The sequence below is a fragment of the Ovis canadensis genome, chromosome 6 (genome assembly GCF_042477335.2).
Source record: "Ovis canadensis isolate MfBH-ARS-UI-01 breed Bighorn chromosome 6, ARS-UI_OviCan_v2, whole genome shotgun sequence".
NCBI classification, from domain to species: Eukaryota; Metazoa; Chordata; class Mammalia; order Artiodactyla; family Bovidae; genus Ovis; species Ovis canadensis.
Genome location: NC_091250.1, coordinates 78,191,962 through 78,210,184, shown reverse-complemented (window position 1 = coordinate 78,210,184; position 18,223 = coordinate 78,191,962). Strand labels below are relative to the sequence as shown.

Here is an 18,223-nt window from a genome sequence, read left to right as displayed (position 1 = left end):
CATTCTTTCTTTTCTTAGCAGAATTATACTTTGAAACATGGATACTCCTCAACAGTTGAAAAAATGTTTTCTCCCATCAAAGAATTTCCAGTGGTTCTCTCTGAAGAGGAGTGCTTACTGATAAGAATTCATGAAATAGCTTCCAATAAAGCAAAAAAGCTTCAGTATGTGCACTGAGACTGTCTATTTTTTTAATTTTTTTAATTTAATTTTTTACTTTAATATAACTTGTATATATTTGAGGTGTACAGCATGATGATTTATATGCACAGTGAAATGGGGCTTCACAAGTGGCTAGTGGTAAAGAACCTGCTTGCCAATGTAGGAGACTTAGACGCTGGTTCGATCCCTGGGTCATGAAGCTCCCCCAGAGGAGGGCACGGCAACCTACTCCTCTTGCCCAGAGAATCCCGAGGACAGAGGAGGCTTGTGGGCTACAAAGAGTCAGACACGACTGAAGCGATTTAGCATGCATGCACATAGTGAAATGATTACTACAGCCAAGTTAATATATCACTTAACCACTACCTTTTGTGTGTGTGTGTATGTTATACTTGCAGTCATGTTTGTGTGGTGAGAGCACCAGAAATCTGCTCAATTGGCAAATCTCCAGTGTTCAATACAAGATTACTAACTATGGTCATCATGCTATACACTAGATTTATAAAACTTTCTGATCCAATAACTACCCCTTTGTACCCATTGACTAACATCTCTCCATTTGCCCCACCTCCCCTCCCCTAGTAACCAATCTTCTACACTCTGCTACTATGTATTCAACTTTTTAGATTTCACATATAAATGAGATCGGCAGTAGACCTTGTGCTAAGTGAAATAAGCCAGACAAAGAGAGAAACTAAGTGAAGCAGATGTGGAAGTGTTTCACCTTTGCCAAGAAGCAGGTATCTTCCCAAGTAATTGAGTCTTCAAACACTGCAAGTCAAACCCAGGCTGCACTTAGAAAGGCTGGTGGCTAAGCAATACCAGCTGCTGATGAACCTGAAGGGCACTGAGGAAGGTAAGGATGAATGACTTTTAGCATGTTATTAAATGCCCTTGGTTACTGTTACCATCACATCAGTTAGCTAAAGTTTTCTTAGCCAACTTCTGCTTTGCACACTTTTCAGGTTGACAGATGCTCCCTGCTCCCTCTGTGATACACTCCTTCTGATGCTTCCAGCCTGCTGAATGCATGCAACCAGGAGAAACACTCCTCTCTGCCTGCATGTTTCTGCTACCAGCAAACAAATCTATCTCCTAAGCGTCCTTTGTTTCTTCCCAAATCTGTTGCCTTACAGCTTGGTTTATAATTGTCTGTATAATTATATAAGTAAAAAACATTAGGGCTTCCCTGGTGACTCAGACAGTAAATAATCTGCCTGCAATGCAGGAGACCCAGGTTCCATCCCTGGGTCAGGAAGATCCCCTGGAAAAGGGAATGGCAACCCACTCCACTATTCTTGCCTGGAGAATTCCATGGATAGAGAATTCTATCCATAGTGGGCTATAGTCCATAGGGTTGCAAAAAGTCGGACATGACTGAGTATTAATTAAGTATAATAGTTTATTATAACAGAATATTATATAGACTGGTTAAATCTGAGCACAAAGAGGAATATACTTATTCTATGGAAACTAAGTTTAATACCTTAGAGATCACTTTGTGAAGTCATGTACAAACAAAAAATTACTGTCAAATTATTATAGGTGAGGAAACTACAAAATAACAATGCACAAGTCTAAAAGAAAGTTATAGTCATATTTCCTGCAAAAAAAAAAAAGTCGAAATTTTTCACTCTGCTTTGAGGAGCTACAAACTTGCGTCTCTGACATGTCTAAGGTTTGTGCATGAAACACCAGACAAAACTGTAATTGATACCAATGATTTATGTTTTAAAAAGACCCTGGGATGACAAGAAGATTTTAGAAATTACCATATATTTATATTGTTAGGCATGTGTCATCTTTTGATTTCTCCTTCTTAATATTTTTAAAATATTTGTTCATAGCCTGATTACATTAGTCTATGTCCTTTGCCAACAACCAGCATTTCCTGGCTTTTGAAATAAACAAATAGTTGCAGAGAGGAAATTACAAGAGCACAGAAGCATAGGACAGACCTTTGTCTTCATTTCAACACTACCATTTTTGTAGATGTTTATTTGGGGGCAACTTTGCTGTTTACTTGACTGAATTCCCATTTTATCCCCAAAGTAAAGGCAGCTCACATGGACTCTTAGGGTACAACAAATTTGGGTAAATTTCAAGACTTTAGAGAAATGTATTAACATTCTGAGTCACAGTTTGTTACAGTTGTGAAAAATAAACGAGATATCTTCTAAAAAGTCAAGCAGGCAGAAGTGTCCAATAAATGTTAGTTCATTTCCTTATCTGGTCAGTAAAAGGATATACTGAAGGTGCATAATTTTCATGGTAATTAGAAATTTATTCTATGCCTCTGTACAGTACTTAGTGTTTTTAAAGTACTTTCCCATATATTCTAATTAATCCCACATGACAACAGTGCTGAATAAATATATCAGGTTTAATTACCTCACATTTACATTATAAAACTGAAACAGATAGATGTGCAGTGTCTAAACCAAATTCTCTGTAAAAGTTAACACAAATTTATGTTTAAATAAGGCTATTATGAGCTTATTTTCTGAGCCTGTTGCTCTCATTAACTTCTGCAATTCTACAAGATGCCTGAGATTTTCTTTTAAATTTCATTACTCTTTCATAGTGCTCTTCTTTAGAGCCTCACAAATAACTAGCAGAAAACATAACATTTTAATTCCATGCCAGTGCATGAAAAATAGAATAAAGATAGAAACCAAATTCCTCATGAACACAATTGAACATCAATGCATTTTTATTTTTCTGAATTCATAGTCCAAGATGGGGCCTGAAAATTAGAATGTATTTCTCCAGCCTGATTGAAACCCCAGACAAGAGAATATTTTGACCACAGTTGGACTTGCAGAAACATAGAAAAGTCCTGGGTTTGATTCCTGGGTCAGAAAGATCCCCTGGAGAAGGGTATGGCTACCCACTGCAGTATTCTTGCCTGGAAAATTCTATAGACAGAGGAGCCTGGCAAGCTATAGTCTGCGGGGTCACAAAGAGTCACACAACTGGGTGACAAACACTTTCACTTCAGCCAAGGCCTGAGTAGTCAGAAATTTCTGGATAGGCTCTCAGAACTGTGTTCAAATTGTGATAAGAAACTGTTCACTGAAGCAAGAAACTGTTTTCCTATTTCCTGTCAGAGGGGAAATCTACCCTCAAGTAGCCATAACTTGTACCACTGTCTTAATTCTGGTCATACTTAACTTCCTGTTGCCTCCCACCTGTGATGAAGCCATTCTATAAATTAATTTTTCCTATTCTTTAGCTTCATATAAGTGGAATCACATAGTACATTTCCTTTGTATCTGGACAAGTTTATTCATAAAATGATTTTAAGATTCATCCATTCACTAGGCAGTGTCTACCTGTATTAATATACTACAAATTGCTTATCATTTCTCCTCTCAGTGGGCATTTGAAATCTTTCTGCTTTTTGTCTCTCATGAACACAGCCTCCATGAAACTTTTATACAGTGTGGATGTATGTTTTTATTTCTGTTGCCTAAACAACTAGGAGTAAAATTGCTGAGCATACAGCTAGAGTATGCTTACCTTTATTGTTGTTTAGTCGCTATGTCGTGTCTGACCTTTGTGACCCCAAGAACTGTAGCCCGCCAGGCTCCTCCGTCCATGGATTTCCCAGGCAAGGATACTGGAGTGGGTTGCCATTTCCTTCTCCAAGGGATTTTCCAAACTCAGGGCTGAAACTCATGTCTCCTGCATTGGCAGGTGGATTCTTTATCACTTGTGCCACCTGGGAAGCCCAGGTGTTTACCTTTATTAGAAACAAGCAAATGGCTTTCCTAAGTGCTTATGCCATTTAGCATTCTCATTAGCAATGTATGAGAATTTAAGTTATCCCATATATACACCAAACTTTAAGTTTTCAGTTTTTTAATTTTAGCCATTCTAAATTTTATATGGCAGTATCCCATTGTGGCTTTAATTTGCATTCCCCTAATGGAGAATGAAATGGCAGCCCACTCTAGTGTTCTTGCCTGGAGAATCCCAGGGACGGGGGAGCCTGGTGGGCTGCCGTCTATAGCGTCACACAGCATCGGACACGACTGGAGAAACTTAGCAGCAGTAGCAGTAGCAATGATTAATGATACGTATTTTCTCTTTGTTTTTGGCCACCCACGTATATTTTTTTGTGATGTGTCTACTATCCATCTATTAGATTGTCTTTATTATTTATTTTTCAGAAATACATATATATATATATATAGATATATGATATGGGAGGCTTCCCTTGGTGGCTCAGATGGTAAAGAATCTGCCTGCAGTGCAGGAGACCTGGGTTCGACCCCTAGGTTGGGGAAGATCCCCTAGAGAAGGAAATGGCAACCCACTCCAGTATTCTTGCCTGGAGAATTCCATGGATAGAGGAGCCTGGTGGGTTATAGTACATGGGGTCACAAGGAGTCAGACATAACTGAGCAACTAACATTTTCACTTTCGTACGTAGATATAAGTCCGATGGCAGATATTTGTGCTGTGATTATTTTCTCATGGTTGTGGCTTCCATCTTCATTTTTTAAAACATTGTCTTTCAATGAAGAGATTTTAAATTTAATTAAGTACAATTTATCATTTTTTTATACTTAGATATCTTGTGACTAGTTGAAAGCATCTTTGCCTATCCCAAGATTGTGAAGATATTTTCTTGATTTAGCTTTAACATTTCAATAGTTTCTCAATTTAAACACTATTGGCTAGACTAGACAACCTTTTTTTGAGGGGAGGTGTGGTCCTATGCTTTGTGGGATGTTAAGCAGTACCTTGGTCTCTAACCCCTAGGTGTGGTAGCATTAAGGGTAGTAGCCGTGGTAGCAGTAGTTTTCAAGGTCAATTTTTCCATATAGGAATCTAGTAATTCCAGCACTATTTGTTTAAAAGACTCTCCATTTCCCATCGTCTTGAACTGGCAAAAATCAATAGAAATCAATTTGATGTTAATATGTGTGTTTATTTCTGTATTTTCTAGTTTATCCCATTGATCTCTTTGTCTATACTTTTTTCTCTGTTCAAAATTTTCTTGACTATTCTAGATTGCTTGCATTATAATATACATTTAGAATTATTGGTTGGATTATACAAACAATTTTATAGGATTATAATTGAGATTATTTTGGAACTGTAGACATCTTTAAAATGATGACTTCTGATCCATGAAGTTATGGTATATTTCTCCATGTATTTGGGTTCTATAATTTCTCAGTAAAATCTATGTCATAATTTTATTTTTTTATTTTTTTTATTTTTTTTATAATTTTAAAAGCTTTAATTCTTACATGCATTCCCAAACATGAACCCCCCTCCCACCTCCCTCCCCATAACATCTCTGTGGGTCATCCCCATGCACCAGCCCCAAGCATGCTGTATCCTGTGTCAGACATAGACTGGCGATTCAATTCTTACATGATAGTATACATGTTAGAATGCCACATAATTTTAAACATAGACAATTTTAAATACAAACATCTTTTGTAAAATGTATTCCACATACTTGATGTTTTCTGATACTATTATAAATTGTACTGTTTCAGTTTTATACTGTTTGTTGCTGTATATATTTCTAATTTCTTTATAAAGAGCAAATCTAATTATTTTGCAAGCTTTATTCCAGAATTTACTAGTTTATAGATTCCTTTTGATTTTCTATATCACAATCACATTGTTTACAGACAGTGAGATTTTTTTTTCCAATTTTTATGACTTCTTTTTTCTTGCCTTATTTCACTATCTAGCACCCCCATCATAATGTTGAATAGAAGTGTTGAAAGTGAACATTCATGCACTCTTCTTGATCTTAGGGGTAAAGTATTTAATATTCTACCATTAAGTGTGCTGCTAGCTGTAGAGTTTCATATTCAGCAAATTCCTTTCTCTTCCATGGGTGATGAGCTTTGTTCTTGCAGGCAATCATATACTGAAAAATATCACAATACCATGGAAATTTGGCTTCAGGTCTTTCAAGGGCAAGTCTGTTTTGTTTCTTCCCTGAGCTTTACAACATAGCCCTTACTTCTTGGCCTTAAGATAGGGCCCTTGTGAGAGTTCAGGAAATATTTATTATTTACCACTTCAACTCCAAATTCTTACTTTGCACCATAGGCAGCTGCTGAAATCTCTGCTCAATTCTTTCACCTCCTGGACACTTCCTTCCTCTGTGTATGTACATTAGGAATCAGCTAAAGACTTCAGTGGAATTTATGAGCTTACATGCTCCCCTCTCTTGGGTTCTCTCATTTCTTAAAATTTTCCATTCAATTCCAGGTACTCTGCTGCCTCAAATTCCAGTTTTATCTTTTCAAATCAGTAACTTTGTACTTTATGATCTATATTCTGTGAAAACTGGAAAGTGTTCTCAGAGGGTAAGCTGGATAAATGTAGGGTTTATTTTGTTTCCTTTCTTCCAGTGACTGAAATCCTTCTGATTCTTTTCTAGTTTTAGTGCTTTCTAATATCTTCAACAGTTGTTTTTTCTTATTTTGTTCAGAGTAAATATGTGTATAGCAGAAAGCTTATTCAGCCAAAAACTGCTCCATTATTACCAGATTATAACTATCCATATTGGATATCTTACAGTCCCTCAAACAAAAACTTTTCTCTGATCTTAGAGTTCCCAAATATGCCATTTCTCTACCTAAAATATCATCTCTCTTACTCTTTGACCAATTGGCTTCCAACTACCTATGATGTCTCTGTTTAAATATCAGTCACTCAACAAAGTCTACTCTTAAACTATTTCCTAACTCATCCAGGTTTGCCTTGCTGCTACATATTCCCGGAGCACCCTGTACTGTTTCTGTAGTAGTTACAAGGTTCATCCTGTGTCTGGTTATCTGTTTAATACTTCCTCTTTCTTAAGAGTGTAACCTCCATGAAAGCAAAAGCTTTGTTTTGCATTCCACGCCTGGCTGACTAGAAAGTACTTGGTAAATATTTATATCTTTTTGCAAAACCAAGATGTAAAATATTTTGATTACCTTGTCACAGATATTGTGAAGGTGATTTATTAAAAACCATTCATAAAGGAATCCACCAGAGCACAGACATGTGTACAGGTAGGTATTAGCTGATAATTATAGTAAAATTTACTTTTGTCTACTTTGCTAACATTTTCTACTATATGTTCAAACTATGTAATATTTTGTGTCCAGCTCAAGAGAGTGGCAATAGTAGAAAACAGCTGTTTAAAAATATAAATTCAGAGAAGTCTGGCAGCTTTTGTATCATCACGAAAAAATACATTCAATAACATTAATGATTTATCATTAATATCATCAGCCCCAAGACTACTTTTACAGCTTTAAAAATAATTTACTGCTTAAGCATAAGTAAGATATTCTTTTCCACTAACCAGAGCTCTCTTCTTCCCTACAGCTGAGGCTCACATATTAATAAAATGTATGCATCTGTAGAGCTGAATGAACTGATCCTAGACAATAGGGTGGCATTGTGATAGACACCATTGGATATATTTATATTTTCTTTAAAAAATCAAACACAGTTAGGGAATCAGACTTTGAATATCTTGGAATTTTAGCAGGTCCTCCATTAATTCCAGTTAGAAACCAGGATCTAGCACAGGGCTTGGCACACAATAGCTGTTGAATAAACATTTATTTAATACATTAATGAAAGTAGTCACGGCAAAAATTCCAAACAAAGGAAATTATAATAAACAAAGTTTATTGATTAATCCAGAAACATAGCCATTAAAAAAAAGTATAAACCAAATTATTGCTTTCAGTCAATGAAACCAGGTGCTCCGTGGATGTGAAGTCTAACCCAAACAGCTCTTACAGCGCTGAAGACCATTCTCGTTGCAAGCTGTGCACTTCAGGGCCTTGAAAGAGTCTGTAAAGCAGTTTCGAAACACTGACATCTTGCTCCCATGGCAGACAGAGCATGGAAGAAAGCCAAAGCCTCCACACGAGGGACACTCGTGTGGATGCTGCACCCTCTGGATAGGTGGCAGGGGACAAGAAGGATAGGATTTGTGTTAGTATGACAATGCCATCAGCCTTCCTGTCTTTCTGTACTGGACTGTTATAAAACATTAGCATATGACGGTGGAGGACTTGCAACCATCTACCATTATAGTATACAATAGATGCACAGGAAATGCTCTCTAGCATTTCCTTTATTGTCTCATTGGTGGCTATCAACAGCACAAGCTTGGTGCATAAAGGTTGGTACATTTTAAGTTAAAGGGCACATCATTTGAAAACACATATTTACAGATCAAAGAAATTCAGAAGATGGTAATTTGCCTTAAAGGAAAATACTATAACTTTCCTTTTAGTATCACTTCCTAGTTTTGTATTTTTGTTTATAGAATAGCAGCACTGAGTCTGGAAAATAACAAAAAATAAAAGCTGGATTGGAGGAGCCTCTGTCAACTGAAGATCCATCATCATATTGAACGTATAAATAATGCTTTGTTTTTAAAAAGCACTTCCAAATACTACATAGAATCTTCTCCCATCTCATCCTTCACATATAAGAATACCTTCTTATGTAAAGCAACTAATTCAAACATCATTGTGCTGTGCTGTGCTGAGTCTCTCAGTCGTGTCTGACTCTTTGCAACCCCATGGACTGTAGCCCTCCAGGCTCCTCTGTCCATGGGGATTCTCCATGCAAGAATACTGCAGTGGATTGCCATGCCCTCCTCTAATATCATTACCTTCGTTTTGCATTTAAAGAAACAGACATAGAAATCTTGAGACTTACCTAAGTCCATAAAATTACCCACCATAACTATCAGCCTTTCTACCTCAAGTAAAAATAAAGTACCCATTACAGCATAATGAAATTAACTAGGAAGCATGCTGTTGTTGTTGTTGCTGTTGTTTAGTCAAGTCGTGTCCAACTCTTTTGCTACCCCGTGAACTATAGCCCCCCAGGTTCCTCTGTTCATGGGATTTTGCAGGCAAGAATACTGGAATGGGTTGCCAGTTCCTTCTGCAGCGGAGCTTCCTGACCTAGGGATTGAACTGTAGGTCTCCTGCATTTGCAAATGAATTCTTTATACTGAGCCAGCATGTTAAGGAAAAATTTCCATACACATTTCCATTCTCTTTTTTGAACATATAACCTCTGCTGGAGTCCACACATGGCAACCATCTGCTGGTGGGAGCTTAGGAGCCGTTACAGAATGAATACAAAGAGAATGGGAGTTAATACAAGCTTCTGACTTGCAAAATAGGAACTTTCAGCAATGTTTGAAAGCCAACTTTTATGATAAGAATAATTGCCAAAATACACTTGGGAAATATAGATACACACACACATGCACACACAGACACTCAGACAAACATACCTTACATACTTAGACATACATACAGACTTTCCCTGGAAATTCACAATTGTACTTAATAAAGTCTCCAAAAAATCCAATGGAAAAGGAAACCAATTAACTAGGTTTAACCCACCTTTTTCCCAGCAAAAAATTCTTTCCTAGAAAGCATCTACAATTTTCTCATAATCAGTATCCTGTGGACTGTTCTTTGGGAAAAAAAACATTAAGGATCTGATTGCTTTAAAATTTATATATTTCCAGACCACTTTTCAGAGCTGCATATTCTGTATTCGGTAAGATTCATTTACAGTTACCATTTGACTTTGCTATTAGATTGAGATAGCAACATTCATGTCATATCTTATTTTTAGCAACAGAATTACTTTGATGGAAAGTAGTGATTTCTAATCTGAAGGACACAAACAAGAAACGTCAAATTTGTAGAGATTCAAAGCTCTACCAAAAAGTTAGATTGTATGTAGCAATTTAGTTTCTCTGTAGCTGGGTTTTTGTCATTTCCCTGTGCAAGAGTTGACCAAAAAGTGGTGCATCGGACTTATAGTTTTGCATGATATTAAAATGTCTTTAGAAAAAAACTTTGAATAAAAACAAAAGCAGCGAAGAAAGAGTGTAGTCTAAAAACAAAATATAAGAGAATTAGTAAGTAATGCTCTTCTTATCAAATTTTAGAAAAAAATATGATAAGGTAGATAGGCCCTCAACATGCGTTAGAACCAAGCCAGAGATTATGTTAAAAATATTTAATGACTTACATAGAAACAACACCAACTAGTCAGAAAGGACTTATAAAACCCTGAGTCTAGGATGGCACCCATTAGTGCTGGATTGTAAATAGGTTTGGATTTCAAGTAGAGTGGGATCATCAAATTTTGCAACTAAAAATATGTGTTGCCCAGTTAACTTGAATGTCAGATAGACCATAGATAAATTTTTGTGTAGATATGCCAAAGATTATATGGAACACACTTAAAATAAAATAATTATTCATAATTTAATTGAGGTTTAAATGTAAGCAGACATCCTATATTTTATCCGGCAACCCTTATAGGGTAGTTGCTTTTATGGAAGAGGAGAGCTGCTTGGGAGTCGTGGTGTAGTAGCTATTTACTAACCAGTATATGCAGAGTACATCATGAGAAACACTGGGCTGGAAGAAGCACAAGCTGGAATCAAGATTGCCAGGAGAAATATCAATAACCTCAGATATGCAGATGACACCACCCTTATGGCAGAAAGTGAAGAGGAATGAAAAAGCCTCTTGATGAAAGTGAAAGAGGAGAGTGAAAAAGTTGGCTTAAAGCTCAACATTTAGAAAACGAAGATCATGGCATCTGGTCCCATCACTTCATGGCAAATAGATGGGGAAACAGTGGAAACAGTGTCAGACTTAATGTTTTTGTGCTCCAAAATCACTGCAGATGGTGATTGCAGCCATGAAATGAAAAGACACTTACTCCTTGGAAGGAAAGTTATGACCAACCTAGATGGCATATTGAAAATCAGAGACATTCCTTTACCAACAAATGTCTGTCTGTTCAAGGCTATGGTTTTTCCAGTAGTCATGTATGGATGAGAGAGTTGGACTGTGAAGAAAGCTTAGTGCTGAAGAACTGATGCTTTTGAACTGTGGTGTTGGAGAAGACTCTTGAGAGTCCCTTGGACTGCAAGGAGATCCAACCAGTCCATTCTGAAGGAGATCAGTCCTGGGTGTTCTTTGGAAGGAATGATGCTAAAGCTGAAGCTCCAGTACTTTGGCCACCTCATGTGAAGAGTTGACTCATTGGAAAAGACTCTGATGCTGGGAGGGATTGGGGACAGGAGGAGAAGGGGACGACAGAGGATGAGATGGCTGGATGGCATCACTGACTTGATGGACATGAGTTTGAGTGAACTCCGGGTGTTGGTGATGGACAGGGAGACCCGGCGTGCTGCAGTTCATGGGGTTGCAAAGAGTCGGACACGACTGAGCAACTGAACTGAACTGGACTGATAAACCTTAACAACTAGTATAAACATTTCAATATTTTTAAATTCTTCAATAGCATAAGATTTTGCCATAAAATACATTCGTGCTGGCAAGCAAAGAACAACAAAGTTAGAATGAATTTGAGTGCTAGGGAGTTTCCTAGGCTCATTCACCATCTATGTCACTTACTCCAATTACCAGGCTTTTAACACAGAGAAATAATGATAATAATAAACGCACAACCAAATTAAAAATTATTGAAACCAAGCAGAACCCTATAAGGCTTTCCTGGGGACAAACACCTTCCTACCTCATCCCCCACCTCTTGTTTATAGAAAAGCTTTAGCCTCCTAGCCTTCCCTGAGTTCCAAAGAGAAAATTTAATCAGAAAAGTGAAAAAAATGCAGAAACAAATGAAAACAGTCAGGCTAAACAAAACAATAATAGTTTAACCATGAAAGTCAACTCCTTTTGTTACTCCTCAAGGGCAAAAGATAATATCCTGAGCCATATCCCTGAACTGTTCTGCAGATACTAAGATTCCCACCCACACCTTGCCACATCAAGTGTTAGTTTCTCAGTCACATCAGACTCTTTGCAGCCTTATGGACTGGACCCCCCCCCCCCGCCCCCCAGGCTCCTCTGCCCTTAGAATTCTCCAGGCAATAATACTGGAGTGGGTAGCCATTCCCTTCTCCAAGTGATCTTCCTGATCCAAGGATCAAATCCCAGTCTTGTGCATTGGAGGTGGATTCTTCACCATCTGAGCCACCAGGGCAGCCTCAAGTGGAAGAAGTGAACTGCATGCTGATCACTAGTATGTAGACACCAGGAGGGGTTGGAATCAGAAGGTTGAGGATGTTAACTCACCCTGTCACCTCACCACCAACCAATCAGGTGGATGTCCATGAGCTGATCAAGCATCCTATGACCCTCTCCCTCCTTTTATCTTTAAAAACCCTTCCTTGAAAGTCACTGGGGAATTCAAATGTGAGCAGTCCATACTTCCTTCTTGGCCCCACCCTGGATGCCTCACAATAAATGCTGTATTTTCCTTCACCACAATCTGGTCTGAGTAGATTGGGTTTACTGTTTGCACAAGTGGACCCAAATTTGGTTTGGTAACATTATCTTATATCTTGGGCCTGGAACATGACTTACAAAGATTACTTTCAAAGGGCCAAAATATCAAATGTTAAATATATGATGAATCTGCTATTTAATAACTTCTGTGCAACTTGGAACACATAAACTTCCTAAAATGAAGTTAATATATAAACACTAAAAGCCACAGTGTCCATTTTAAAGAGAATCACAGATAGACCAAGGTCATCCTAAAACAACTTTGTCAGAATTATGCAATGCTATGGTAAAATTTGTCTTTTACTTATACGGTTGTTGAGACAATTTAATGAGTAAATTCATATGAAGTGAATAGAATACTGTCTAACACATAGTAGCTACTCAGTAAGGCTAGCAGTTAATAGCCATTATTTTATTAATAAATCCTAATCTGAAGAGACTTCTATTAACTGCTGCCTCAAGCTAAATTGTTTGTGGTCACATAACACAGTCATTTTCTACCACTAATATAGTCATTTTATTTAAACACCACTTCTATACTTGGTCTTCTGGTCTAAAGCCTTGCCACTGTAAGAAAAGGAGAGTAAATGCATTTTGATTCACACGTGAATTCTGATGTCTTGGATCACAGCATTGGAAAGATTCTGAGGCCATTTCCACTCTCAAGAAAATTCAGCCTTTTAGCCATAAACTTGGGAGAGAAAAGAATGGCTTACCCACCACGTAAAGCTGTATAGTCAGGCCACTCCACATGGCTGTTCTCTTGCTCCCTACATCTGCTGCTCATTAGTCTCTGCTTCACCTACACTCTACTTGCATGACTGACCTTCCTTGATTTTTAAAAACTTTGTTTATTTATTCTTTTTTTTTTTTTTTTGGCTGCACTGGGTCTTCGTTGCTGCATATAGCCTTTCTCTAGTTGCATCAAGTGGGGGCTACTCATTGCAATGCATGAGCTTCTCATGGCAGTGGCTTCTGTTGCTTCAAAGCATGGGCTCCAGGCACATTGGCCTCAGTAGTTGCTGCACCTGGACTCAGTAATTGTGGCTCACGGCCTTAGTTGCCCCAAGGGATGTGGCATCCTCCTGGACCAGGAGTTGAATCAGTGTCTCTGCATTGGCAGGTGGATTCTTAATTAACCACTGGGACCACCAAGGAAGCGCCTGATTTTCCTCTTAATTGTAGAGCCTGATTAGTAAATACCTATACACTTGTCCCTCACCCAAGTTTGTCATTGTTCTAATCTTTAGATGAGAATGGCTCCCCTTTGACAGCTTAATGAAGGGAAGAACTCTGCCCCAGGAGGGTACATAGCCTAAGGGGATAAAAGAGGAAATCCTCCTCTGCTGATTTCCCTAGTAACCAATGAGCCAATCTACAGCATTTCTCCCTATAGCTGGTAGTCTCCTTCTTCCTCCTGGTAGTGAAGAGCTCTGCTGCTGTGTCCAGCCTGCCATCTGCCTCCCAGCAGTGGGATGTTGCTCCAGGACCCTTCTGCTTCAGATGTGGTGTTGTTGTTTAGTCAGTCATGTCTGACTCTTTGCAACCCTGTGGACTACAGCATGCCAGGCTTCCCTATCCTTCACCATCTCCCAGAGTTTGCTCAAACTCACGTCCATTGAGTTGGTGATGTCATCCAACTATCTCATCCTCTATCATCCCCTTCTCCTCCTGCCTTCAACCTTTCCCAGCATCAGGGTCTTTTTTCTAATAAGTCAGCTCTTTTTATCAGGTGGCCAAAGTATTAGAGCTTCAGCATCAGTCCTTCTAATGAATACTCAGGGTTGATTTCCTTTAGGATGGACTGGCTTGATCTCCTTGTAGTCCAAAGGACTCTCAACAGTCTTCTCCAACACCACAGCTCAAAAGCATCAATTCTTCAGTGTTCAGCTTTCTTTCTTGTAAGAAAGATGTGTAAGATCTCCCATCTATTAAACTGCTGATGTGTCTGTCACTGACTCTGGGCTCTTTCTTCAGCAAATATAGTAACTGCAGGCCGGAAGGCTGCAGCTCAACAAGAGTCTATATCCAGTATCTGATGTAATAGAGACATCATTTTACAAATGATGAGACAAAGATTTTTAATGAGTAAAAGTGAATGCTCAGATCACAGAGAAATTTGAAAACAGATTTCCACTTTCAGTAAAGAAGTTGACTATAGACAATTTGATCTTCAAACAGGTAAGAAATCTAGAGTAGCTCTTCAGTGTCCTGACACCCAGCAAAGCTACAAACCAGGCAGACCTGATTGATAACAGCACCCAGTAAGAGTGCTGAATCTTCAGAATGCCCCTCCTCCTCACAGCGGTTTGGATGGAGGCATGTTCCTTAGGGATAGCAGCAGTGCTTGTGCTCAGTCATAGCTGACTCTTTAGAGGTGGAATTTCGGAAAAAAGGAGTAAGAAATCATCTTCCCTTTTATCTCTATCTGTTCATCTATTCTTGGCCAGGGACTTAAAAAAAAATAAACCCAGTGGGCTCATTCCACAAATAAGTTTACATTGCTAGGCACTGAGTATGGCATAGGAGATACAGCCATGAGCAAGAATTTCCCTGTTCTTTTAATAAATAGCTCTCAGCTACAAATAAGGATTTATTAGTGAAATATTGACTAACAATGACTAATCTTATCAAGTGGCTATTACAAACCAGGCAATTTTCTATTCACTTTATATGAATTCACTCTAAATCTTCTCAACAATCAAGTAGAAGGCAGATCTCATCATAGCACTGTAGAGATTCTGCATTATTTGAGGATGGCCTTGGCTCCCTGGTGGCTCAGCTGGTAAAGTATCTGTCCACAGTGCAGGATACTGGGTTGGGAAGATATCCTGGAGAAGGCAACGGCAGCTCACTCGAGTACTCTTGCCTGGAAAATCCCATGGACGAAGAATTGATGCTCTTGAACTGTGGTGTTGGAGAAGACTTTTGAGAGTCCCTCGGACTGCAAGGTGATCCAACCAGTCCATTCTAAAGGAGATCAGTCCTGGGTGTTCTTTGGAAGGAATGATGCTAAAGCTGAAACTCCAGTACTTTGGCCACCTCATGCAAAGAGTTGACTCATTGGAAAAGACTCTGATGCTGGGAGGGATTGGGGGCAGGAGGAGAAGGGGATGACAGAGGATGAGATGGCTGGATGGCATCACCGACTGGATGGATATGAGTTTGAGTGAACTCCTGGAGTTGGTGATGGACAGGGAGGCCTGGCGTGCTGCGATTCATGGGGTCACAAAGAGTCAGACACAACTGAGCGACTTCTCTTTCTTTCTTTCTTCTCTCTTTTGGCCTGTTTGTGTGATTCCATATAAAAATTATGATGTAGCTTTTAGTATTTATATATTAATTTTATTTTAGGGAATTTATCTGTGGTCTTTGAATATATTCACTCCATACCACAGTCATCTAAATTGAAGCCTCCAAGAATTCCCTAGCCTTAAACAAAGGACTAGAGGATAAGAGTGGAGTTCATGAATGATTGTGAAATGGGTTTCTTTTGTGGCACAAACTCAAATTTCATAAATACAAAGAGCTTTTTGCTGTTCTCTAATGCAGAAACAGGATGCTAAGATCAAGAGTATTTAGTGTTTTTTTTCAAGATTAAGGAATGAATGCAATTCTTATTTTTAACCTCAGATCATCTAATCTTATTTTAGGAGTACTGGGAACTCTCTTAAGTGTTCTACCAAGGAAGAAGCAACTTATCTGACTCTCTGTAACCATAAACTCCCTCATCCAGGTTATCTATGAAGCAGACTCACTCCACATAATAGATTGTCACAAAAGTGAACACTTGGCATACAGTCATCTCTGGATGATCCACCTTTGTCTATGTATTTTGTTCTAAACTATAGTCAACAATTTAAAGTTGGCTTTAAGCTCAACATTCAGGAAACTACGATCATGGCATCTGGTCCCATCACTTCATGGCAAATAGATGGGGAAACAGTGGAAACAGTGGCTGACTACTTTTCTGGGCTCCAAAATCACTGCAGATGGTGATTGCAGCCATGAAATTAAAAGATGCTTACTCCTTGGAAGGAAAGTTATGACCAACCTAGACAGCATATTAAAAAGCAGAGACATTACTTTGTCAACAAAGGTCCGTCTAGTCAAGGCTATGGTTTTTCCAGTGGTCACATATGGATGTGAGAGTTGGACTGTGAAGAAAGCTGAGCACCGAAGAATTGATGCTTTTGAACTATGATGTTGGAGAAGACTCTTGAGAGTCCCTTGGACTGCAAGGAGATCTAACAAGTCCATCCTAAAGGAGATCAGTCCTGAGTGTTCATTGGAAGGACTGATGCTGAATCTGAAACTCCAGTACTTTGGCCACCTGATACAAAGAACTGACTCCTTTGAAAAGACCCTGATGCTGGGAAAGATTGAAGGCAGGAGGAGGAGGAGACAACAGAGGATGAGATGGTTGGATGGCATCACCGACTCAACGGACATGGGTTTGGGTAAACTCTGGGAGTTGGTGATGGACAGGAAGGCCTGGCGTGCTGCAGTTCACGGGGCTGCAAAGAGTCAGACATGACTGAGCAACTGAACTAAACTGAACTGAACTGAACAAAGATTTAATTCAGCAAATGCTCGTTAAGTGCCTAGGAGGCTATTCCCTGTCTGATCAAGCCATTAATAAGCAGAATCGTTTCTGATCCTTGATTTGCAGAGTTATGAAAAGCTGACACAGTCGAAATTTGTTGTTATATTCCTAAATATATAAGCTAGATTTGTGAATCTGATTCTTGATCCAATGGGATGTACAGCCACAACCCTATTTTAAAAGATGTTCCAATTTCAGAAAGAGGCACCCAGAGCACATGGCCTGATCACCTAGGTAAGTAGGTGGTACTCTGCTGCTGTAACCTCTGAACATGCTGTGGCCACCCACTGCACGGAGAGGGAACATCACCCAGAATGTTGCCTCTCCAGGGAGGGTCGGGCCAGCCTTTGAAAGCTCCAATGCCTCACACAGACAGCCTGTGCCATTTCCAGCATCCTTGGTGTGTGGCTGAGAATCTTACTTCTGTTCTTCCTGAATGACAAATCAGACTTTAAAAGGAAAAAAAAAAAACACTGAAAGTGAACACTATATTGGCAGCCTCATAGCAATGACATCAAAATGTTTGCTCGAATCTTTAGAAAAACAACAAGGCAGAAAAGCGCATTAGAGCTTCTCTACCATCTGAGATTTTTAATTCAGTGTCTGCCATAACAAGGTGCTTGCTAATACATCTCAGGGCTGCCCTGACTTCCTCTGTGTGGGTACCAGCAGATCAGCTATCCATCTCAGTTATTGTTTGGGGGTAATACTTGGACACTCTTTTCTTTTGATCTTTAGCTTGCTTATTAATATAAGTAAATATACAAATAAATTTTACCCCCCAAATGGTGGTGTTATTCATCCTTTGCACCCAAGCATTCGCTTACATAAAATAAGTTATTTAATCTTCTTTCAGCTAGCCTTATTGAACCCAAGTCTTGTAGCAGCTATTGCTATATTTCACTTGCTTCTGCTACCCATGTTTGAAGCCACTGACAAGTCACATCAGCAAATAATGCCTCCTCAGGTTTCCAGGGAAAGTTTTACTTGGGCGGGACGTATGCTAAAATTCTTAGGCCAGAAAACTTGAGATGACTTGCTGACACCATTTTTGAGGGCCCAGCTGCAGCCACTAAGCCGCTTTCCTCTCCACTACTGGGGT

At 39.0% G+C, this 18,223-nt stretch overlaps 1 protein-coding gene across 1 annotated transcript in view; it reads right to left on the bottom strand.

The window, feature by feature from the left end:
* Positions 1 to 7,924: 7,924 nt before the first annotated feature.
* Positions 7,925 to 18,223, bottom strand: part of GRXCR1 (glutaredoxin and cysteine rich domain containing 1) — a 136,328-nt gene continuing 126,029 nt past the window's right edge. The window contains exon 4 of the mRNA XM_069594054.1: positions 7,925 to 8,104. Coding sequence (XP_069450155.1) covers positions 7,925 to 8,104 — 180 coding nt within the window. The remainder of the gene's footprint in view (positions 8,105 to 18,223) is intronic.